The 24,958-nt window shown below is 37.7% G+C and overlaps 2 protein-coding genes, 1 long non-coding RNA gene and 2 pseudogenes across 4 annotated transcripts; 3 read left to right on the plus strand and 2 right to left on the minus strand.

The window, feature by feature from the left end:
• Positions 1 to 44: 44 nt before the first annotated feature.
• On the plus strand, positions 45 to 1,597 carry LOC110750284 (Ribosomal protein S19e family protein). Its single transcript, XM_021950586.2, has 4 exons — positions 45 to 220; positions 824 to 914; positions 1,012 to 1,195; positions 1,313 to 1,597. Exons 1-4 carry the CDS (start codon positions 137 to 139, stop codon positions 1,383 to 1,385), a joined length of 432 nt encoding a protein of 143 aa, XP_021806278.1. The 5' UTR covers positions 45 to 136; the 3' UTR covers positions 1,386 to 1,597.
• A 1,206-nt stretch (positions 1,598 to 2,803) lies between these two features.
• Positions 2,804 to 6,954, minus strand: LOC110749829 (microtubule-destabilizing protein 60). Of its 2 annotated transcripts, XM_021950035.2 has the most exons (9): positions 5,919 to 6,954; positions 5,776 to 5,821; positions 5,602 to 5,694; positions 5,391 to 5,510; positions 5,064 to 5,162; positions 3,960 to 4,019; positions 3,756 to 3,850; positions 3,400 to 3,441; positions 2,804 to 3,107 (listed from the first exon to the last, which is right to left on the minus strand). In XM_021950035.2, exons 1-8 carry the CDS (start codon positions 6,788 to 6,790, stop codon positions 3,423 to 3,425), a joined length of 1,404 nt encoding a protein of 467 aa, XP_021805727.2. In that variant the 5' UTR covers positions 6,791 to 6,954; the 3' UTR covers positions 2,804 to 3,107; positions 3,400 to 3,422. The 2 variants fall into 2 exon arrangements, with proteins under 2 accessions (XP_021805727.2, XP_021805719.2); XM_021950027.2 differs by lacking the exon at positions 3,400 to 3,441 and having other exon boundaries at positions 5,919 to 6,952.
• A 432-nt stretch (positions 6,955 to 7,386) lies between these two features.
• On the plus strand, positions 7,387 to 15,264 carry LOC110750155 (DExH-box ATP-dependent RNA helicase DExH12-like; annotated as a pseudogene).
• A 1,550-nt stretch (positions 15,265 to 16,814) lies between these two features.
• On the minus strand, positions 16,815 to 19,424 carry LOC110749809 (uncharacterized). Its single transcript, XR_002525640.2, has 3 exons — positions 19,235 to 19,424; positions 18,202 to 18,468; positions 16,815 to 17,963 (listed from the first exon to the last, which is right to left on the minus strand). It is a non-coding gene; the product is annotated as an uncharacterized LOC110749809 (long non-coding RNA).
• Positions 19,425 to 21,562: 2,138 nt separating this feature from the next.
• Positions 21,563 to 23,838, plus strand: LOC148296089 (F-box/LRR-repeat protein At3g26922-like; annotated as a pseudogene).
• The last annotated feature ends 1,120 nt before the right edge of the window (positions 23,839 to 24,958 follow it).

Consider the following 24,958-nt stretch of genomic DNA (forward strand, 5'->3'; position numbering starts at 1 on the left):
CCCAAATTGATGCAACGAGAGAGCTATAAATAAATTGCGAAAGCGGAATGAGAAACCCTAGAGAGAAAAGAGAGAGAGAGAGAGAGCCATCTTCTTCGTCAGCCTCCTCAGTCATTGCTCTCTCTGATTTCGAGCTATGGCGACTGCAAAAACTGTGAAAGATGTGTCCCCACACGAGTTCGTTAAGGCCTACGCCGCTCATCTGAAGCGATCTGGCAAGGTATCTTTGCTTCCGAACCCCTTCTTTAGCTTCCGGGAAAATGAAACAGAAAACCTTGTTCTCTCGCCTTTGTTGCTTTGTTATCAATTTTTCTTATAAAAAAACAAAGAAAGCTCGAAACTTTACACGAGTTTCGGGAAATCGTAGATGATTTATAGTGAGTATGCTATGCCATGGCTAATACAATCTCACGCTTTTTTCTGAGGCATCTAATTTGCCTTGTTTCCCATATGTGTTTGATTCAATCTTGCCTTGTATATGGGTGTTGTGGATTTTACTGGTTTTGTTGGATATTTTTTACTGGACATTAATATGATTTGAGTGTTACAGCTATTTAAACTAATAAAAATTGAATAACGCATCATGTCTCTGTGAAGTAACAAGTCATTGTTGTAGATTATGCAGTGCTGGATGATTTTGTTGAATATTTGTTTAATAGCTGCTCTGATAAATTTGTGGACAATTGAAGAATTTTGTTTCACTTATGTTACTTTTGGGTTTTTCAGATTATTGAAATGATATAAGTTTATAGCTTTATGCCCCTTTTGCGCCATTTCCATTCCATCTTTTCTTATTTTATTTCCTTCCTATGGTTTTGAGCAGATTGAGCTTCCTCCTTGGACTGATATTGTCAAGACTGGAACATTCAAGGAGCTGGCTCCTTATGATCCTGACTGGTACTATGTTAGAGCTGGTGAGCATTCCCTCTCTTTTCATTATGCCCTCCTACTTATGGGTATATGTTACATCTTGTTTCTGCTATTGACAATGTAACATTCAATATGGCACAGCCTCCATTGCAAGGAAGATCTACTTGAGGGGAGGTCTTGGTGTTGGTGCCTTCCGTAGGATTTACGGTGGAAGCAAGAGGAATGGAAGCCGTCCACCACATTTCTGCGAGAGCAGTGGTGCTATTGCCCGACATATACTACAACAGTTGCAGAAAATGAACATCGTCGACCTTGACCCAAAGGGGTGAGTTCTGTGTTTATATCTCAACTCGAAACTGTTTCTGGACTTAAGTTTTGTTTAACAACATTGGCTTGAGTTGCGACATTGTTTCTGATTACATGTTGTCTCTGCTTGTGACAGTGGGAGGAGAATCACATCAAGCGGTCAACGGGATCTTGACCAAGTTGCTGGGCGGATTGTGGTCACCCCATGAACTATGGAGTTCTTAGAACTGCATGGGCACTAGCGTATCTGATATTTTAGGTTTCGATTTGAGTTAGTCAAAAGAGATGTGGCAAGAAGATGTTATGAGCGAAACGTGCTTTCTGTTTTGATAATTTTAGTTGTTATGACAATCTTTCTTTCTTCCGAAACTTTCATCTATGTGTTATGATATTTTGTCATGTTTTGGCCTGAGGATTTCAACCTATTTGTCTATTAGTTTCCTTATTTGTATTGCGGTTCCATGTGATGTTTTAATCGCAGACCAATTGATAAGAATGAGTGCACTCCGATCTCATTTTGCCCTGTCTTGTATTCTTTGGTTTAATTATTTTGTGGTGTTAAATCAAATTTATAGTCATTTGCAAGATTATAGTTGGAGTATATAAACAAAAGAAAAATCAAGAAAATGTACAAACTTCGTGTTTTCTAGTATGGCTTGAGCTGGCAAACGTCATGGTGAAGTTGTGTTTTTCCAACACACACTAGCAGCAGTGCCTTGTATTTTTCAAGGCTGCATGCTTTGCTATTCGATTCTTTCTTAGTTAGCCTTTTCATTTTATGTCTTTGATGTTTAAGAATACCAATGTAGTTAGTTTCTTAATGCAAATTCTGTTGCCTTTAGTCTTTACATGTGCCTTCTATTTTTCCATGCTATAAGCTGCTGCATTCGGTAAAGATATTGCTGAGCATTTATTTATACAGAATTGTATTCTTAGGCTAACTTCTTACTTTGCTGGATAACACAATCTGGAAACTCTTCGACTCGAATCTTGAAGTGTTTTAACTGTGAGAACATACTGTATCTGTATCTTAAGATTTTTTCCACTAAGCTCACTGTTTTTTAATATCTAGTTGAAGATCGATCTTTCCCATTATATTTCCAAATTCGGTCTGGATACCTTTATTCACAATGCGCCGACCAATTCCTCTCAGCTTGACAAATCTTATACTGCAAATGTTTTTTTTTCCTTCTGAAAATGCAGGCTAAATGTTTGTCTTTAATTACTCCTGTATAGATTAAGATCATATTAGTTACAATTGTTCAGATGATAATATAGGGTTTGGTATTTATACCTCCCACTAAAAAAATCCCACAAGAAAAATCTCATGGGTTAGGGTGTGATTTGAGCTTTGGGTGTTATGTTATGTTATAAATGAGCTTTGGGTGTGTTTCTAAAGTCCATTTCATATAAGGGTTTATAATAATTTGGGCTCCTATATTGGGTATAATAGTTAATCTCCCTTTATTTTAACAGTTGCTTTGATTTTGTTGTGATTTTCGGTTTAAGAGGTATGCCACTTAGCAATAAGCATTCTTAGCATAGGGTTGTGCTCATTATACCTCATTGGATGATACCAGAGGATATATCAGTTGAACAATTACACTATACTAAGAACGCCGTAACCTTTCAAAGAATCAAATTAATGGGATTAAAAAAAATTGCAACTAAACTAGTTGCTTCATTCATATTCATATACAAGATTAAAAAGAATATCAGAAGCAAGTTGGAAATAGAAAGGGCATGATTATTAGGTATTAATATGACAGGGGCTAAGGAGAAACAAAATCAGGTTCTTTCTTGTCTTCTTCAAGCTTCACTCTTGGTAAGTGTAGGAGCCGATATCGTTCCATGACAAGCAGGACTTGATTTTCTTTTGCTGAGGCACATGAAACTTTGGTTCTTTGGGTATAGTGGGATGCTTCATTGACCTTACAACAAAGAAACATGAAAATATAAGAAACCGTACATCTACTATAATACAAAGGATATCAGAATCTGACTCGCTCAAAAAATCAAAATGCACAAACTTGAGAAAAAAAAAATTGATGGGATGCAGCTCATATTTGGGACAAAGTATGTTCTTGGAGGAATTGACAACATATGGACTCGGTCTTCGTCTTTCTTTAAGGTTTCATACAGAAAGTTAAAGAAGACAGATCAAACATTGGATATAAATTCTGCATGAACACCGTATAACTTATACGAAATTTATTGACCCACTTTGTAAGGATGGAATTCCAAAATTATCTGCACTCTCTTTTTCTGCATGTTGAGAAAGTTCAATAATATCATCAGCATTCCAATCCAAGCAACTATAATCTATTATTACTAAAAAGAAAAACAAACCAAAAGGAAAACCATTTTCTTGTAAGATGTTATTTGCAGAGAAGACACACAAAATAATAAGTAGATTCTGAAGTCACTAAAGAATTTGGAATGCACCCATGTCATTCAAAAATAATTTTCCAATCATGCAACGGTTACAGTAGAGTTCCATATAGTTCTTCTAGACATAAAAGAAGCTTTAAGAGAAAGGGTCTATGTATAATCGATTTACAATCAGATCAAAGTTTTACCTTCTGGGAATGAAAGGCCTGTCAAAGTAGGGCATCGGCTGTGCTTTTGGAACAAGCTCCTTTCTCAACCTTCTTATTTCCTCCTCTTCTGCCAACTGTAAGAGCAAAATACCAAAATGCATATTTCAGGTGAAAAATAACTATGATGATATAAAGCTGATCAAGTGAAATTATTCTTTACGTTACAACAAATGGTTGGTTTACCTTCTGCAGTCTCTCTCTTTCCATCTTGTATTGCTCAAACAGGTTCATCTTCTCGGCCACCTGATGGTGCACCCACATTCCAAAAGAAAAATGGTAATTCAATTTTCAGTCTACTAAAGTATCATTAGTAAAAGGTAAGGAATAGAGACTAAAAACCTTCGCCCTTATCACATACATAAGGTAAGTCATGCACCCATACAAGTCATTTCTTCCTTTAAAGTGACACTATAGGCACGAAGAAAGTACGTAACAAGGGTATTTTCATGAAGATGTCCTCACAGTTGTCTACAATAAATTATAAACCTTTTTTTTATCTCTCAGTTGTCATAAAGAATGTTCATGTTAAGATGCTGACGAAAAGGTTTCTTCTGAAAAATCTATAAATTTCACACCTTTTTTCTATCTCACAAGTGCTTGTCTAGAATGTTACATATTAGGATGATATCACAAAATTTATTCTGCAAAAGCTAGACAAGTTTGTTTCTTCTTTTGATTAGAAGTGTTCCCAGGTGCTCCAACCTGAAAAGACTTTTTCACACAGATCTCCTATATTCTTTTTCATATTTAGTTTAAATGCACAACTACGTAGAGAGTGATTAAAAATCTAGAGCCAAAGCGCATAATATTTAAACGCACCTATACATAAGGTAAGTCATGCACCCATACAAGTCATTTCTTCCTTTAAAGTGACACTATAGGCACGAAGAAAGTACGTAACAAGGGTAGTTTCATGAAGATGTCCTCACAGTTGTCTACAATAAATTATAAACCTTTTTTTTTATCTCTCAGTTGTCATAAAGAATGTTCATGTTAAGATGCTGACGAAAAGGTTTCTTCTGAAAAATCTATAAATTTCACACCTTTTTTCTATCTCACAAGTGCTTGTCTAGAATGTTACATATTAGGATGATATCACAAAATTTATTCTGCAAAAGCTAGACAAGTTTGTTTCTTCTTTTGATTAGAAGTGTTCCCAGGTGCTCCAACCTGAAAAGACTTTTTCACACAGATCTCCTATATTCTTTTTCATATTTAGTTTAAATGCACAACTACGTAGAGAGTGATTAAAAATCTAGAGCCAAAGCGCATAATATTTAAACGCACCTGATGGTCAAACTCAGCTCGCTCTACTGCCCGCATGTCACTGTAGAGCTTCAGATCAGTTGGTATTGTGATGTCTTTTACTGGAGGTTTCATTAAGCACTAAGATAAAAAAAAAAACACCAAAGATATACATCTAAGTCAGTGGTTCAGTCTTGTCAATCTTGCAATATCAATAAAATCACTTAAATATAGTTGGAAAGTTAAGAAAACGCAATCGATGAACTTATATGTCCCCTTCATGTATTTTGGACCCTAATTTTGTATTTCTATCTCAACATCTATTATATGGTACATAAGAAAGAAAAATTGAAGTAATAATGGTTTAACCTCTGGTTCATCAGTTGTCCATGGGAGGCCCTGAGCAATTGGTATCCGCTGCCTCTCCTCCTCTATCATCATCTCTTGTATCTTCTTCATGAACTCTTCCTCTTTTTGTCTTCCCCTTTCCTGCATTGAGATCACCAAACAAAGTTAGAAGCTATGGAACTGCAAGTAAACTTGATTACTTTTCAAGACATTCATTTTCAGTACATTTTACCTCTGTTCTTAGCTTGAATGGTTTAAGGCTAGTGGCTCTGAGCTGCTTTTTCTTCCATGTCCTTCCTCCCATTGTGCTAGATGATTCAGAGCTCTGAAACTCAAACAGGAATACAAGATTTTCAGTCTCCAAATAATGTCCAAAATAGTAAAACAGAAAAAAAAAATATCTTACATTTCTTCGGCTCCTTCGCCCCCCATTGGAAGCCCTGCTTGAAACACTATAAATAGCAAAACAAAACCCAGTCAGAACAAAAAACAAACACTTTGCATGCATCAAAAGTAATGCTAATTTTAATCAAAAGTATTGTTGCCAACCTTCCCAAACTTCCATCCCAAGAAGACGAAACTGAAGGCCGCCGATCCAAACCAAGATTCTCAGATGTCAAGAACAAATCGGACGGACAAAACGAAGAAGACGAAACCTGAGCTTCAGGCACCTTAGGAGGTTGCAATCCAGGTAAGGCCCACTTTTCTGCCTTCTTGCCATTATCTTCTGGTTCCTCCCCATCCTTCTGCTCATCCAAGTCCTTCGAGGGAATCGAAAGGAGTTTCTCAAAGGCCTGAACCAAGTGCATCACTTTCCCACGCTCAGGCACACTCTTCCTTGCCTCCTCCAACAACTTGTCCCTCCTTCTCTTGAAGGTCGAAGAACTCATTTCACCAGACGGGTCAATCTCACTCGGGTCAAAATCACCCGACCCGTTCATCGCAGAACCCTCCAACCCATCGTGAATCCTCAAACCCTTCTCAATCTCTTCCTCGAGTTCACGCTCAGCTCTATCACACTCCTTCAAACTTTCCGATTCATCGTTCCGGTTCTTGAAAAACTCTTCCTGCGACGCCCTCAGATTCTCATAGGCCACGCAGAGACACTTCTTGGAATTACCTTTCTCTTTGCATTTACAAGCAACATTCGGGTTCTCTTTCTTCGATTTCTTCTTTGCCACGACGAACTTCCTCTCCCGGATCTTGTTCCGGGGTGAATGAACAACCGGGTTCGGGTTCTTGGAGGCCGATTTCTGGGACTTGGTCGATTTCGTCGCAGGGGAAGCCGTGGGTTTTGGCCCAGGAGAAACATTGGGGTTTAAATTCTCGGCATATCTCGAGTTTCCATGCCTCTTGGATCGAGAACCATGTTGATCTTTCACAGGAGTGACCGCTCCAGCCTTCTTACCGACTAAGTCCATCAGAATGTGACCAGAAAAGAGAAAAGACTGGCCGGAGACGTAGGGAAGAAAAAAGGTCAGTGAATGTCTGGTGTTTTGGCACCGAATAAACAAATGAATGAGGGTTGAGAGAGAGAGAGAGATGAGAGGAGAGAAAAAGGGAACGTTAGAGCTGTCGACGCTCTCTGTGTAACGGCTAGTTTTTTGGGGGGCTTATCTGTGGATCGTTTGATAACACTTTTAAATTTCTGTCTGTTTTGAGCCGTTGGATTAAGTGAATGTGTTTTTTTTTTTGGTCGTTTGGATTAGGGGAGAGAGTGGTGAATGATTGGGTTTGATTACCAACCGTTGTAGCCGAATCGAGATAGTCCCAATTACGGAAATACCCTTTGCCTTACCTTCTTCGCCAGCATCCACGGTGGCGGCATGGTACAAGTGCAACTCCCCTCTTCAATTTTTGTTTTTTAATTTCTGACCTTTTTGGTTTTTATTTTATTTTTAGAAGAGGTTTTTTTCCCCTTAAAATAGGCAATAATTTTTTGAAAACATTGAAAAATACAATAAATTGTAACTTTTTTATTTTGTTGATCTAGGATGTTCATATTAGGATGCTAGCAATGGCGAAATTAGGATTTTACGTATTTGAGGAGAGGGTCAACATATAAATCAAATAATATATAAAAATAATTTCCAAATTTTCAATCTTAACAATATATGAAAACAAAAACAAAAACAAAAAAATTATTTATTCAATTAAGTATCAAAATAGCACACGTGATTCTTTCAAATATCGAACAATGAAACTTCAAATCACTTGTTCCTCCGATTCACTTATACCTTTTCTTTATTGTGGGGGCCATAAGTAAATTTTCATAGGCTTTTTTTCTTTCCCTAAGCATACATTCAAAGCCTAATATACATGTGTTTCCAAAACTTTGAGGGGGGTGAAGGCCACTGCTAGCCTTCAAATGCCTCCGCCCTAGCTAACGGCGTAAAGATTTATTCTACAAACAAGCACTATAAATTGTACACCTTTTTATTTATTTTTTTAATCTCGCAGGTGTTCATCTACAATATTACATGGTAGGATGCTGTTACAAAGTTTACCCTACAAAAGCTATCTATAACCATCAGCCCAAATCTCATTTTCAAGGTTTTGAAATCAGTAATTTTAGGACATTTTTATTGGATCTAAAATACAATAGATTACAGATTCATTAATTTAATTCAGTTGGATTAGAGATTATGTTCAACTTAATTGAAATAGTCCAAATCAACTCCAAACCCCCAATAGTATAACCGCGTGACTACACCTTTTTTGACATGCGGGTCCCTTTTAAAAATTAAAAAAAAAACTAAATTGTATAGTCACACAGTTGTACATATAGGGATTTTTCAAAATGGTATTGCCACCTTCAAAATTGTATAGCCGCGCGGCTATACTCGTTTTTTTTATAAATCGTGTAGCCGCGCGTCTTCACTATGGTATTTTTTATAATAAAAAATCGTATAGCCGAGCGGCTATCCTTATTTCGACTCGTAACCAACGGCTATACTCGTTTTTTTATAAATCGTGTAGCCGTGCGTTTTCACTATGGTATTTTTTATAATAAAAAACCCTATAGCCGAGCGGCTATACTTATTTCAACACGTAACCAACTAATTGCAAGGCGGGGTTCTCTCTCTCTCTCTCTCTCTCTCTCTCTCTCTCTCATAATAAGTAGTATAGCCGATTGGCTCGACTCGGTTTTTTTATTTTTAAAATTGTATAGCTGCGCGGCTATACTTATTTTGATACTTTTTAAAAAATAAGTAGTATAGCCGCTCGGCACTACTTGGTTTTTTTAAAAAAATTGTATAGCCGCGCGGCTATACCTATTTTGACACGTTACCACAAATTCGCTAGGCGGGTTCTCTTTTCTTTTATAAAAATAGCGGCTATACTCAGCTTTTATTATTTTTAAAAAATCGTATAGCCGCGCGGCTATACTCCGTTTGTAATGTTTCTTAAAAAATTGTATAGCCGCGCGGCTATACTCCGTTTGTAATGTTTCTTAAAAAATTGTATAGCCGCGCGGCTATACCTATTTCGGCTATACCTATTTTAACACGTGGCCGCCTATTTGCTAGACGGTTTTCTGTTTTTTCTAAAAATAGTATAGCCGCTCGGCTATACTCGGGTTTTTGGATGTTCTGGAAAATAGTATAGAGAAAATCTTCTGCCAAAACCGCTCTTGCTATACAAGATACCGCACTTGATAATGACACTCTTGGTAGGTTGCTGAAAGAAGACAGTGCCAGCCGTGAGATTCTTAATGCTCATAAGGATTTGGTCAAGAGCAATGATCTCAAAAATCTTCTGCCATATGGTTTTGCTATTCATCATGCTGGGATGAACAGGGCTGACCGGCAACTGGTTGAGGATCTCTTCGCTGTTGGGCATGTACAAGTTTTAGTTTCAACTGCAACTCTTGCTTGGGGTGTGAATCTTCCAGCTCACACAGTCAGGGGCGGATCCACAGAGGAGCAAAGGTGGTCAATTGACCCCTGCAACCTCTGAAATCCTCCATTAGAGCGGCCAAAGTTGACCCTCGCAAAGTGTTCGACGAAATGCCCCAAAGAAGAAGCACAGCGCGAGCAGTGCAGATGGAGGAGAAGAAGCACAGAGCGCAGCGCGCGCCTTCTTTTTTTGGTTAGCTCGACGTCAAAACGACGCCGTCCCATTAAACCACAGCCAAAACGCGCGCGCCTTCATATTTGTTTTGTTCGCTGGACGCCAAAACGACGTCGTTCTACTAAAGGCTTTTTTTTTTTTGGTTGTTGTTGGTTTTTTTAAAACCTGGCCAAAATGACTTTGTACAGATTGCCTTATTTTCATTTTCAACATTTAAGTAAATGTCTTTGTCCTTTTACTTTCATTTATTTTTATATTACTCCATTTACTTAAGTTTACAATGTAAATAAGGAAGTACCCCCTATTTGGATTCAAATAAAAATACTAGAAAATCAAATTCCCACCAAATCAAAATATAAAAATTGGTTTTAGTTCAATATGCGATTTGAAATAAAAATGAAGGCTTATTAAGTCAATATATACTTCATATAAAAATCTCATAAAATCAGGCTTTCTTATTTGATATGTAGGAAATGAAAGCCGCCAAAAATTATCTTCAGAAATTGATAATTTTGAAAAAGCATTTTTCATACTTAGCCAAAATTATCTTTGTCCTTCAATACTGACAAAACTGCTGTGGACGAGACAAATTATTTTAGTGCTCATTGTGTTGCTTCGGCAGCAAATGTAGGATTGCATCTGCTAGCGAGGAACCAAGAGTGTGTCTCATTGACTGCTTTAGTCACAACCTTGAAGGCAGAGATTGCTAACTTGCAAGGGAAACTCAAGCAATCGAACCAACATATACAAGCACTAGAGAGGAGAAATCGAGACTATGCTGAGCTGGTGAAGGTCTTACAAACTCGTGTATCAAGAAGAGAAGGATGAGGATTTGAGATGAAGAAGTTGTTGTTGTTATTATTATTATTATTTTTGGTTTAGTAGAGATGTTTCTGGTTTATTGCAATGTGTATCTATTTTTTGAAGTTGATGCAGTTCTAATGAACATGAGTGTTTTGTATGGTTTTATCTATTAACTATGAATTCGAATATTATCGTTTCATTTCGATGAGTTTATTTTGTATAGAATTTTTTTTACAACCTTTTATACGTTGACCCCCGGAATGAAAATTCCTGGATCCGCCACTGCACACAGTGATAATAAAAGGGTCCTAGATTTATGATCCAGAAAAGGGAGCATGGACTGAACTAAGTCCTCTTGATGTTATGCAGACGTTGGGTCGTGCAGGAAGACCTCAGTATGACTCTGATGGAGAAGGGATAATCATTACTGGCCACAACGAACTGCAATACTATCTTTCTTTGATGAACCAACAACTTCCTATTGAAAGTCAATTTGTGTCCAAATTGGCTGATCAACTGAATGCAGAAATCGTTCTTGGAACTGTTCAGAATGCTAGAGAAGCATCGTTGGAGGAGAGGCGAGCTGATTTAATCCATTCCGCTGCAACCATCTTGGACAAAAATGGCTTGATTAAGTATGAGAGAAAAAGTGGATACTTCCAGGTTACAGACTTGGGTCGGATTGCTAGTTATTATTATGTGACTCATGGAACAATATCGACATATAATGAGCTTTTGAAGCCAACAATGGGGCAGCTAGAGCTTTTTCGGTTGTTCTCCTTGAGTGATGAATTTAAATACGTTACTGTACGGCGGGATGAAAAGATGGAACTCGCTCAACTATTGGATTGTGTTCCGGTTCTGGTCAATGGAAAGTGTGGAAGAACCAAGTGCCAAGATTAATGTTTTGCTGCAAGCTTATATTTCACGTTTGAAGCTTGAAGGGCTTTCATTGACATCTAATATGGTTTTCATCACTCAGAATGCAGAAAAGGCCTTATGGGCTCAAGTAGCAGAAAAGGCATTGAACTTGTCTTGAAACGAGGATGGGCTCAAGTAGCAGAAAAGGCATTGAACTTGTGCAAAATGGTTGAAAGGAGGATGTGGGGTGTCCAAACACCACTTCGCCAGTTCAATGTGTTAACAGTGAAGTTGGAGAAGAAGGATTTGGATTGGGAGAGGTATTTTGACCTCTCTCCACAGCAGCTTGGGCAGCTTATTCGCATGCCGAAGATGGGAAGAACACTTCATAAGTTTATCCACCATTTCCCCAAATTAAACCTCGCAGCTCATGTCCAGCCGATCACTAGCACTGTACTGAAGATTGAGCTCAATATAACACCAGACTTTCAATGGGATGACAAATTTCATGGATATGTGGAGCCATTTTGGGTAATCTTGGAGGATAACGATGGTGAGTACATTCTTCATCATGAATATTTTCTGCTGAAGAAGCAGTATATTAATGAGGATCATACTTTGATCTTCACAGCTCCAATTTATGCACCACTTCCGCCTCAATACTTTATTCGAGTTGTGTCTGATAGGTGGCTTCGTTCAGAGACTGTTTTGCCGGTTTCTTTTAAGCACCTCATGTTACCTGAAAAGAATCCTCCTCCCACTGAGTTATTGGACTTGCAACCACTTTCTGTGGCCGCATTAAGGAATCCATTATACGAAGCTCTGTATGATCATGATTTTAAGTGTTTTAATCCTATCCAGACTCAAGTCTTCACTGTTTTGTATAACTCAGATGACAACGTCTTAGTTGCTGCACCGACAGGGAGTGGGAAGACCTTATGTGCAGATATTGCTGTATTGAGGAACCATCAAAAGGGTACTCAATCTGATAGTCATGCCATGCGTGTTGTGTATATTGCACCTTCTGAAGCTCTTGCTAATGAACGTTATAGAGACTGGGAGAGGAAGTTTGGAAAGGGCCTCAAACTGTGCGTTGGGAAGTTAATCGGAGAAAGATCCAGAGACTTGAAACATCTACAGAAATGTCATATTATCATCAGCACTCCAGAGAATTGGGATGCTTTATCTCGCCGCTGGAAACAGAATAAAAATGTCCAACAGGTTAGTCTTTTTATTGTAGATGAATTCCACTTGATTGGTGGTCAGGGTGGTCCAGTCTTGGAGGCAATAGTCTCTAGGATGAGATATATATCAAGTCAAACTGAGAATAAGATTCGTATTGTTGCTCTGTCAACTTCTCTTGCAAATGCAAAGGATCTTGGAGAATGGATAGGGGCAACCTCGCACGGCCTTTTCAATTTTCCTCCTGGGGCGCGTCCTGTGCCCCTGGAAATACACATACAGGGGGTGGAGTAAGCTGATTTTGAAGCGAGGATGCAAGCAATGATGAAACCAACATACACTGACATTGTCCAACATGCCAAGATTGCTAAACCAGTTCGTGTATGTTCCTACAAAGAAACATATCCGACTAACTGCTGAGAATCTGGTGACTTACTCATAAGCAGACAGTGGTGAGAAACCACTATTTTTATTGCGGCCTTTGGATGGTCATATCGAGTCTTTGATTGGAAGACTTAATGATGAGATATTGCAATCCACTTTGCGTGGTGGAGTGGGATACTTGCATGAGGGCTTAACCCTTTCAGATCAACAAATTGTGTCACGGCTTTTCGAAGATGGGTGGATTCAAGTCTGTGTAGTAAGCAGTTCATGTGTTGGCGAGTGTTATTGTTTGCTCATTTGGTGGTTGTGATGGGAACCCAATATTTTGATAGCCGGGAAAATGTTCATACAGATTACCATGTTACTGAACAGTTGCAGATGATGGGCCATGCCAATCGCCCTCTGCTAGACGATTCAGGAAAGTGTGTCATCCTCTGCCATGCTCCGCGCAAAGAATACTACAAGAAGTTCTTGTACGAAGCATTGCCTGTTGAAAGCCATTTGCACCATTACCTATGTGGGAGCAAATTTCCTCCCACGGGAATATTCGCCTAAAGATTCCTTCGTATTCTCCGCCTCTCTTTCTCCCTGCAAAACGAATAACAATAAGAGGACCACACCCGGGGGGTGTTGGCCAAAGGCCCTCCGATGCCTAAGTCAGTTCAATCGATCTGAAGAGAAACGATAGCTAAAATAGGGTACGGAGTTATATGTGTTCATGGGGTAAACCGGGCGGCCGGAGCCTTATGTAAAAGAGGGAGAGAAAGGAGGTGGCTAGGGTTTCTGAGAGATAATTTCTGCAGAGTTTCAGTAGGAGTTTAGACGTACCTCAACCTTTGTGTGTGGCCATCCTTTTATAGAGGTCTCGGGAGCTAGGGTTTCAGAGGAATAATTCCGTAGATAGAAGGGAATTATTCCTCCCCAATTTGGCGAGATTTGACTAATTAGGGATTTGATTTATCTGATTTAAATCAAATCCCTAATCAGGGTAGTAATCAAATCAATACCTAATTTAATTAGGTAACTCCTCCATTAATTGAGAATATCCGTAGGAATCAAATCAATCCTTAACCTAATTAGGTAACCTTCTATTTAATTGGGTAATCCCCAATTAAATTGAATAATTCCTAATTAGGTCAAATAATCCCTAAATGGAAGGAATTATCTGACCTAGGTTTACGAATTAATTAGGTTCCCACAACCTACATGATAGTCTGAATGCAGAAATTGTTAATGGAATTATTTGGAGCAAGCAAGACGCGGGTGATCACCTTACATGGACATTCTTGTACAGGAGGTTAACACAAAATCCTAACTATTATAATCTCCAGGGAGTTAGTCAGCGGCATCTTTCTGAACACCTCTCAGAGCTTGTTGAAACGATACTGAGTGATTTGGAAGCAAGCCAGTGTGCTGCTATCGATGATGACATGAAACTTTCTCCTTTGGTTCTTGGCTTGGTGGCATCATACTTTTACATCAGTTATTCTACCGTAGAGCTTTTCGAATCTTGTTTAATTCCCCAAACGAGGATGAAGGGTCTTGTGGAGATTCTGGCTCAAGCTTCAGAATATTCACAGCTTCCTATACGATCAGGGGAGGAAGAGGTGATCCGAAGGTTAATTAAACACCAGAGGTTTTCTTTGCAGAATCCCAAATGCACAGACCCTCAAGTTAAAGCAAATGCTCTGCTTCTTCAGGCCCACTTCTCCAGGCAACTTGTGGGGGAAAACCTTATATTGGACCAGCAAGAGGTGATCCTTTCTGCAAATAGGTTGGTTCTGGCAATGGTTGATATCATTTGCAACCATGGCTGGCTAAGCCTTGCTATCCTAGTGATGGAGTTAAGCCAGATGATGACTCAAGGTATGTGGCACAGTGACTCGGTGCTTCTACAGCTTCCTCACTTCACAAAGGAGTTGGCCAAGAGATGTCAAGAGAATCCCAGAAAAAGCGTGGAAAAGGTATTTGATTTGAAAGGCATGGAGGCTGATGAGAGGCGCAAGCTACTTGAGATGTCAGATACACAGATGGTGGATGTTGAACGATTTTGCAACCGGTTTCCCGAAATTGACATGGAATGTGAGGTTGTGGAATGTGGAAGTGCAAAAGCTGGGGAAGATGAAAGGATCACGCTGCAAGTCACTCTTGGACGTGAGCTTGATGGGGGGAGGACAGAGGTGGGCCCTGTTGATGCTCTGAGGTATCCCAAGACCAAAGAAGAGGGGTGGTGGCTTGTAGTTGGAGATACCAAGACTGACTCGGTGTTGGCCATCAAGCAAGTTTGCTTGCAAAACCAGGCAAATGCCAAGCTTGAATTTGATGCTCCTGTTGCTGCAGAAGCTGGAAAGAAGACGTGTACCCTTTATTTAATGTCTGATTCATACATGGGCTGTGATCAGGAAATCCAGGTTGATATTAATTAAAGCAATGGAGAAGCAGCTTGGGGAATATAGTAGTGGTAGAGAGTGAAAAGTTTTGTTCTTCAATTTATTTTGCTTCTGTTTTTTTTTTTTTTTTTTTAATTTTTAATTCCCTCTGTTTCTACAGCTAGTGCCACCATGACTGTTATACATTTCCTAGTACCATGCAATACAAGGGCATTTATTTGGCATCATCATGTGTTAATTTTTTTTTAAAGTCAACAACACCTTTATAAAAGTTGTAGGCTTACAATATCGTCTATTGGAAGCCCTGCACCATGCATTATGCTTTCAGTTCTGTTGAGCATGGTTGAACAGGATTGAAATCATAGTGTCTAAGACAATGTGTCGTTTCAAATAATCAGTTTGGGAGATGTGAATTTGCAATTAAAAGTTTTTTCATTAAGAAATTAATTGGATGATATTTCAGCCCTCTTTATATAAAGTTTGATTTAATGCCAGAGGTGGAGCAAAAATGAGCTAATTAGTTTCGTATAATAAAAAGAAAATATCTGCTAGAGTTTTCTACGTTTCTTACAGAGAAATAGGAGCTTGGAAACTAAATATTTCGGCCCATGGTGAAGACAAAACTGGCATGGCAAGTAGCTTGTCATGCACATAAATATATTGCTCGCCAGAGTTCATCAATGAAGAAAAGGAAGAAGAAGATGATGAATGAGACAAGACAGAGTATTTTTTTTATGTCAACAGAGTTCGTGAGAGTACAAGAAATGATAGTATAATTACAAAGCTAAGCTTGCGATAAAAAAAAATATGATTTGACACACACTTCCAACTTAATGGATTTCGTTTGATGTTTTTTACCAATTTGAAAATGGGGTTTGATTTTTTTAAAGCATACTGGTGGTGGATTTGGTTGTGTTAGACCATCTTGTACATTGCATGAGTCTTGTTTGTTGGTTTTGTTTCCTTATTCTGCTCCTCATTCATGGCCAAAAGAAATTGGAGAAACAAAGATTTGGCATGAATCTGACCCAACTTCTGCAAGTAGGCATGCTTAAAGCTTTCACGTATTGTTTCAAATATGGAGTTTATGAATATTCATAACATAGAACATAGTTCATGTGTGACTTTCATACATGCACTTGGAAAAGAATTGAAGAGTTAGAGCTTAGCAGATAAGAAGCAAGACCCAAAGATCAAACACCTTCAACAAATGAAAATGATCTCTTTTGTAGACATCTGGCTGTTTAATATTTATGATGATTATTAAGGGTGATTAATACAAACCTTACACAACTCCTTCCAGACTGACTTTGCTGCTGTACCCCAAAAAAATGGGAAGGAAAAACAGTATCTGGGAAAAATGACAAGTTCTTGTTTTTTGTGGCGGTTTTTTAGCTTTTACCAGCGTTTTTATTTTTTAGCTGCGGTTTTTCTACTTTTCGCGACGATTTTTAGGTCCCAAATATGCAAAACCGCTTTCGCTGCGGAAGAAACCGTCGCTAACCGCTGCTATAGGAACTTTTATGTACGACTCGGAAAACCGCCGATAAAAGTCGGAACAAATATGGAATCGCCCACTCTTGCCACAAATATGAGTTTTTTGTGCCTAAAAACTCTCCTTTTCAATCGCTCTTTATGTTTATTCACATATTACATGACAATTCTATTTGAAGTCTCGCCAATTATCCAAGTGCAGACCGACTATGACTTCAGAAAAATTATTTTTCACACCAACACCACTATAGAACTGTTTGGCTGAAGTAACAGATATTTGCTATTTCAGAAGTGTTAAAGAGTCTGGATTGCTCCCTAAAGGAAGCTGACGGTCCTTTGCAGTGCCAATAGTTGGAAAGTCACAACAAAGTACGAAAATGTCTCTTTCAATACCAAGATCCTCCACAACTGCCGCGTGTTTAGCTTTCCAGAACCCCAGAATTGATGACATGGTTGAACAGATGTCATCCCAACTCAAGCATAATTTGTCAATATTACGAGTCTGTTGACAGCGAGGCAAGGAGGGAAGATATATCAATCAGTTGATGAATCAAGGACTTATGTCAGGCTCTTCTTCAAACAATGCAGTCATTACATTTTCAAATACAATGGAAACCCAAGATGACAAATGATCGTTCACCCCAAGCTGTGAACTGCAGTATGGAGCGTGGCTCAACTTGGATCGTAGATATACAAACAAGCAAAGATAAAGGACAAGTCTGTGGTAAAATATCATCTGGCGAAGCACTAAAATCAAACTTGAAACCAGTAAAGCCCAGCAAGACAAATGTGTACTGTTGGACCACCAATTGTTCTGTGAGCAGAAAATATTAACTTTGCATGTGATGCTTTTTCCCCTTCAGACTATAAGTGAAATGTCACAAGAAGAATCTCAATATGAAAACCAGATGGAGCTAGAGTTAGCAACAACTGGTGGCTGATCATATCCTTCTGTAGACCACGACCACTTTCACAGAAAAGGTCTCCAAAATGGGCTTCGTCTTCATGGAAAACCACATTTTCCAATTCAGAGATGCAAGTAGCTTTTGTGCAACTAGAATATGACTTCTCCACTTTTGGCCTCAGTTTCACTCCTTCCAAATGAAGGAAAAAGATAAGATACATCAGATGATCAGATCATCCATCCATTGTTTTGAGGAAGGGAATATCATCTGCACTAGATGTTCAAATGCGTAGCTGTTCAAATGTTTTGAGGCATCATATTCAATATATGGATTTTCTTCGTGAGACTTCCAAGTAGCTTTATAATCCTCAAATTAAAGGATGGTCTCTTACAGAAGTTTGTCCCAACCATCTTCTCATCAAACATTATCTGGGAGCACAATGAGTTACTTACACAGCACGATCAAACGTTGACTGCACCCCACATGAGCAACTGCCCAGCCTGAGATAGAAAAACAAATTTTTTAAAATCCTGCTGGAAAGTGGGCCCACCAAACCCACTGGTCTGCCTATCATATTGTATGCACTCAGAAGCTAACAACATAACCAGACAATCCAGCAGTATTTCTGACCTTGAGCAATTGACACCTTCTCAGACACATAAAAAGTATATCAGCAGTACCAGTAGGCTATGAGGCAATATCATAGAAGAAATCAAATCTTACCACCAAAACAATTACCTTGAGGACCACATTTAGTGTGGTTATCAAACTCATTACCACAAGAACTACTGGTAACAGATGGTAACAAGTCCACCAGACCATCAACAGAGCAAGGTTGCAGTGTGTCAGGTCAGGTGCTTTATCCATTTCATCGACCAACGCTATCTCCAAAAGCTGCATCATATTTACTCCGCAAAACCAAACAAAATTTGGACTCCCAAAACAAAATAGAGCCACCACTCACCCCCTCCCCAAGCAAGCATAAACAGGTAGCAATGCAGAGCACTGAATACATAAAAATTAAAAATTAAAAATTATGAAAAAGGATTTGTGGAAAAATCAGAAGCCAACACAACAAAAAAGGACTCAGCCACAAATCCACAAAGATCAGGGCACAGGGCACATTTAAAAAAAAATTCACTCCCTCTCCCTCCTTCACACAAGACACACTCAATGTTAATGTTGCCATTGATTTTCATCTATTAGACATAATAGTTTTAGGCTTCTAAGCACAAGACAACAGAGCGCATAATAAGAGAGCCGTGCAGAGAGCCCCCAAATTGAGTGGTTGCTAACAAGTTAATTTTCAGAAAAGTTAAGGTGTTTCGATGGTAAAGGAGGTTTCTAACTTCAATATTTAATATTGATGAATCGACCAATAGAAATCCTTAAAACCTTTCAGTACAAAATTTTCAGAGTGCACATTCTGAATTAAACTGGCCGTAAAATGATATCCAAATACTAATATTGTAACTAAACGCAAGAACATGGAGCTAACCATTCATAAAATGAACCAACCAAAAAGTAGTCAAATCCCTTAAAACTACGAACTTTATATAATATTTCACCACAGAAACTACTAACTGCTCATATCTTCGCTGTTAACTCTAATATCTCCAAATAACATATTGCAAATTCCAACGACTAGAAAGAAATCAAGTGCATCTATTACCACAACACTTCATTAGCGTTTCAAAAGTGCAACCACTTAGATTTAGAAGCAAAAATGCTAGAAGCTACAGGCATACAGAGAAAACTAGTAACAACTTACAATCAAGTACACAATAGAGATCGAGAGCCGGAAGCGATGGCATAGGCAATCGAATAAACTGCTTGAATTTTAGAATCGGCCCACGACTGGAGCCCTCCCGTCTCCGACGACCTCAACGCAGCGTTTTGGTATCAGAGCGCAGCCTCTGGAATGAGATGGATGAGTGTGGGGTGTTTAGCCCAAAATGCTCAAATTGGGCTCATGGGGCTTTTTTATTCTTCTTCTTTTATTTTTTTCACTAGTGCATGGGGGTTATTTTGGCCCAAGCTCAACACTGGGCTAGTGGTGGAGCCCGCATAGCAGTGTTAAAAAAAGAAAAAAGAAATGGTCAATTGGATGACGAATAGAAAGTTGACACGTGACACAAATTAAAATTAAAATTTTTAATCTATGAAAAACTCATTGCTTCCATTTTATTATTTTCTAAAATCAAATTTAAATATTCATGACAGATGAGAATTAATTATTTTTTTTCAAAAAACCAAAGCAAGCCATACAAACACAAGACAGTTTATTTTTGCCACGTAAACAAAGACATTACACAATTAATTAGAAATAAAATAATTATAAGTAAATAATAAATTTTGAAATTTTAAGCCCTTACCCCTCACCACTAGAACAACAAAAGTTTTGAGAGAAGCGAATTGCCCGCAAGGTAATTTCAAGCATTGACGTGTTTGGGTTTGAGCGGGAATACATAAATTGCTTGAAAATATCCTTCAATTGACATCGAAAGAAGTGAATAGGTGGGGCAAAGGCCTGGAACTAATAAAAATTTTGACGGTAAAGTTAACGACAGAACTAGATTATAAAAAATTAAAAAGATTCAAGTATATGATTGTTAAAATTGAGGGTGTATGGGGTAAGCATGCCTTAAGGATGAGAATTTAGGATACTAAATTGAAATAAAACCTTGAATTTAAATGGACATTAGAGTCCAACATTGATGATTTACATTTTCTCAAAACAGTTTTTATAAGTATGTTGAGCTCCTTATAAATAAGGGGGATGGTACCAAAGAATGAGGGAGCCCATAAGAAGATTATGATTTTTTGTAATAAATGCAAGTGATAGTCTAATAATATTTAAAATTAAGCAGATGATTTTAACAAAAACGTAAGTAATAAGGAGATGGGGTTGGTAAATACTCTTAAGAATAAGAATGGAACTTTTTCTACCATTTGCAACAATTAATAAGATGTGTATCACACATGAATCACCAGAAGCAGAAGGCTTGAGCCTCGTGATCGGATCATATTATTCATCACAAAATTTTACCCCCAAAAAAGAAGATTCATCACAAAAAAGGAAAGGAAACAAACACTATTTTCCTAAAAAGTTATATGATTCCTATCCCTCTTGAATATTTGAGAAGCAGCAAGAACTTGCGTAATCTCCAAGAGGTGGAGATTTTTCTGCAAAAATATGAGAAATTATAAGAGAATATTTGTTTGTGGGAATTCTAATAATCTAGACCATTCTAATAGTCTAATTGTCCAAGATACGTCACTTCAATTTTTAACCTTTGACACATGTCTATTTATGTAAGTAGTTCTTAATTAAATAGATAGGTGTCAAAAGTTAAAAATTGAAGTGTCTAGATGTCGCGAAATGCGGATAAATGCACAATGTCTAAATGTAGACGCTCAGGATCCGCTAACAATATGTTCATATGAGGGCAAAAATGTCATAATTACAAACTGCTTTTGTAGCTTGTAAGTTAAGTTTGATGTACAGTCCTCAATTAGGTTTCCTCTTCGTAGTTTTAGTTTTCGTCATTAAAAAAAAAAAAATTAAAAACTCTATGTAGATCAACTGTTAAAAATCTCCTACATGAATTTCAAAAAAAAAAAAAAAAATCTCCTACATGAAAGCCCCGATCTGATTCATCACCAAATATGGGAAGAGAACTACTTTCCTAAAAAATCCTATGATTCCTGTCCCATCCCATCCAGAAGAGGAGAAGATTCCTATTTCCTAATAAATTTCGATTATACACAAGAGGAGTTTGAGTATAAGTACAAACCTTCCGAGCAAATTTTTGGATCTCAAATTTTGAAACAAACCCTTTTCTTAAACAGTACATAGAATAGAAAATCTTTCTGGCCTTTCGCTCTATTGCTCTAACAAAACGTAAGTTGAGTTTCTTGTATTATTTCTCATGAGCGAGCAGAGGAGCCCTACTTTATTTTCTCTCTCTTGTTTTTCATCTTCTTCTGGGCCGAGGATGCATCTCATATCTCTTAGTTACTTCTTGCATTGCAGGTTATTTGATTGTATCCCTTATTAAGAAGAACCTAGAGCAAGTTAATAACAAGGTTGAATAATATGTCTAAAAGGAAGGCCACTGATTTGCAGGCTACTGAATGCACACGTCAAACAGAAGGACGTAAAATTGCAATAAATTTTGGTGACCATGATGAGAAGGGAGAGAATTATTTGATTGATGATAAGGAAGATAATTATTTGATTGATGAGAAGGAAGATAATTATTTTATTGATTATACGAGAGACAATTATTTGTTTGATGAGGAGGAAGATGATGATGATGATGAAGATTATTATTTTCTTGATGATGAGAAGGTAGATAATTATTTGGGGGAGGACCGGATTAGTGAGCTGCCCGACGAAATTCTAATTGCCATTGTTTCCCTCTTGGACATTTGGGAAGGAGGAAGAACTTGCGTAATCTCCAAGAGGTGGAGATTTTTGTGGGCAAGTGTTACATGTCTGAACTTTGATAGCAAGGAGTGGGGATTTACTGAGCGTCTCCCGAAACCATGCATCTGTGGTTTGTTTAAAATCTTGCAATCGCATCAGGGTTCAACCTTAGAGAGATTGAGGATTAGTTCTTGCGATTTAGATAGCGAATGCTGTCGTTCTGATGTCGATAATTCAATCGAAAGTGTAATATTGCAGAAGAGAGTTCAAAGGCTTGAGATAGAAGATGTTCGTTTTTCTAACGACCCTTATATCTTTCCAGAGAGGCCATTCAAAACCCCTTTTGGTTTTTCCTGCATCAAGTCCCTTACACACCTCAGCTTCAACAACACAAACATACATAGTCGAATTGTTGGCCCCTTTCTATCTCACTGTCCACTTCTTGAGCACCTGTGTGTGTATACGTAGCTCCTCTGAAAAATATGTTTTGAAAGTCGTCGGTCCCTCTCTCCGGTTGAAATTTCTGCAGATAAGTGACTGCCCTAGCGTAGTTAAAATCGAGATCTTTGCTCCTAATCTGGTGTCGTTTATCTACGACGGAAAAGGTCCATACAGAACAGGAATTGTTATGAAGCATGCACCCTCGCTTGTCATGCTATCTCTTGCAGAACCTGGTGATTGTATATCCAAAGCTTTTCGGTCGGTTTCAAGTTGTTTTTCTCGTCTGCAAACTCTCAGCCTGCGTATTGATCTCGGACAAGTCAGTATACATATGAAATCATTCAAGATTTATTATCAGTCAGTATACATTCTTGTCTTACAATTGGTTTCTTTTTGCAGAAGAGTATTATGCTCCCAGAGTCTCCAGAATTATCTAGTCTCAAAAAGCTATCTTTGACGATACATATGGGACACAATTCGAAAATCCTCATGGATTTGACTTCCTTGATAGAGCGATCTCCTTTCTTGCATAGATTGAAATTACGGGTAAAATTACTTCCACATTTATCTTACAAGTTTGTAACATTTTATCATTTATAAGCAAGCAAGCTATACATTGTACGCTCAAACGTTTGGTGGGTGAAATTGGACTAGACTATTTCAAAGAATGAGCAAGAGTCCTAGCCCTTGTTTGGTGTGCCGAGACAATAGACTTATTAAATTGGACAAAAGTCCAATATATTGACTGTGTCTTACAAATCCCACCTAGAGAGGTAAGACTTGTAAAACTTGCTTGAACTCAACTTCAATCCAATCCAATCCAAGCTCGGCCACCAAATCATAACAAATGATGGAAAACTTGTATACATTTGTTTAATTCATTAGCTTTTTACAATGAGGAATCTTGATATGTTCTTCTCATATATACGCCTGTTTGCAGTTAAAGTGGAGAGGCTTGTTTACGGATTATACGAGTAGTATGCAGAAGATTAACAAATGTCCTCATCCATGCCTTAAGGTTGTGAAAATTTCAGGCTTCATTGGGTCTCATATCGATACTAAGTTTGCCATGTACTTAATTGAGAACTCTCTTGTGCTCGAGAAGCTCATCTTTGATCTTCAAAAGGTAAATGATACACTGTACTGTCATACTTCCCTTTTTCTTACATTTCTCAAAGATATAGAAAACTACATGTTTTTTTTAATGCATATATATTATACATTCACGTATTATACACACGTTCTTTTCAAATATTTTACAATAATATACGTATTATTCACCTATTTTATCTGTATTTTTCAAGTATTATTGGTCGGACTGTATGTTTTTAAGAAATTTGTCGAATAATACAAGAAAACATGCTTTGCAGAATTATGATTTTCTGAGTTTTAAACCCAACCTAAGTAGAAAGACAACCAAGAAGAAAATAGAGGCAACAAGAAAGCATGCTTTGCAGATTGGGAAGCAACTTCCACCAGGAGCCGAGTTAATTGTCATATAAGTTTATTTGTTTCCATTTACAACTATTCCATTTATTTATTTGTTTGAATTATTTGATTATCAAATTGTACTTATACGGTTTCCTTGGATTCCAAGCATACGATATATTCGTATAATTTCATAAAATATGTTAGAAAATTTACATCGTTATCAATCATCACCATCCAGGTTTCTATGTCAAAACTTATCGAAAGCTTTTGCCTACTTGGGTCAAGAGCTGAGCTCGGATAGGGCTGCTCTTTTTAGGCCCATAGATATATCTATAGGCTTGTTCGGTTTTTATGGGTTAATTTGCCCACTTTTTATCTAGAATTTCAAGTCTTTTTATTTTGATTGTTTATAAAAAGCGATATTTTAAGTTATTCTAAATTAATTTAATTTAATGAGAGGGTTGAACTTAGTGAAGGGGACGAGTTCCCATTGAAATAGGATTCACACAAGTTATTAGGGGCATCTCGAAAACGTCCAGGTCAAAATATGGTTTTTAAATTAAGTTCTGAATTAGTGGATGCTGCCAACGGGAGTGGCGATGCCATACACAAAAAGAAAGAGACTCGTAGAATGGCATAGGCAAATAAAGCTTTTGCACATTTTCGTTAATCCATGAACAAGATCTATATAGACACATAGACCCATGGATCTATACATCTCGATCAGAAAAGAATCCATAAAATAAAAAATAAAAAGGTCCTTTGTCCTGCCCAATTACCCTAACCCATATATATAATTTCATATCGATTTTAATTATAAAAATTATATGTAACTTGGTTTATTAGCTCGTATAAATATATGTAATTGTGTGCATTATTAAGAGTCATCATCAGAATGGGTCCATCCCCCTAATTTTCCTTTTTTTCATATGGCTTGAAATTCAATCCAACATTTTCTGATTTTCCAAGCAAAGTCGAGAGTCTTGATTTCGAAGTTTTCCTCTTCATGCTTTAACAAAAGTTGCCCATATGTCCTGTTTTGCTCTTGATGATGAAACTAAAAGATATGCTTATCAGTCGAAGAAATGAGATACAAATTTAAATTGTGCAACTTAGTAATTATGTGGTACCGGGTTACCAAAAGGTCCGAATCCGAAACAAGAAAATGTTACCATTGATTAGCGGAGCACA

The sequence above is a fragment of the Prunus avium genome, chromosome 3, assembly GCF_965620075.1.
Source record: "Prunus avium chromosome 3, drPruAviu1.hap1.1, whole genome shotgun sequence".
Classification (NCBI taxonomy): domain Eukaryota; kingdom Viridiplantae; phylum Streptophyta; class Magnoliopsida; order Rosales; family Rosaceae; genus Prunus; species Prunus avium.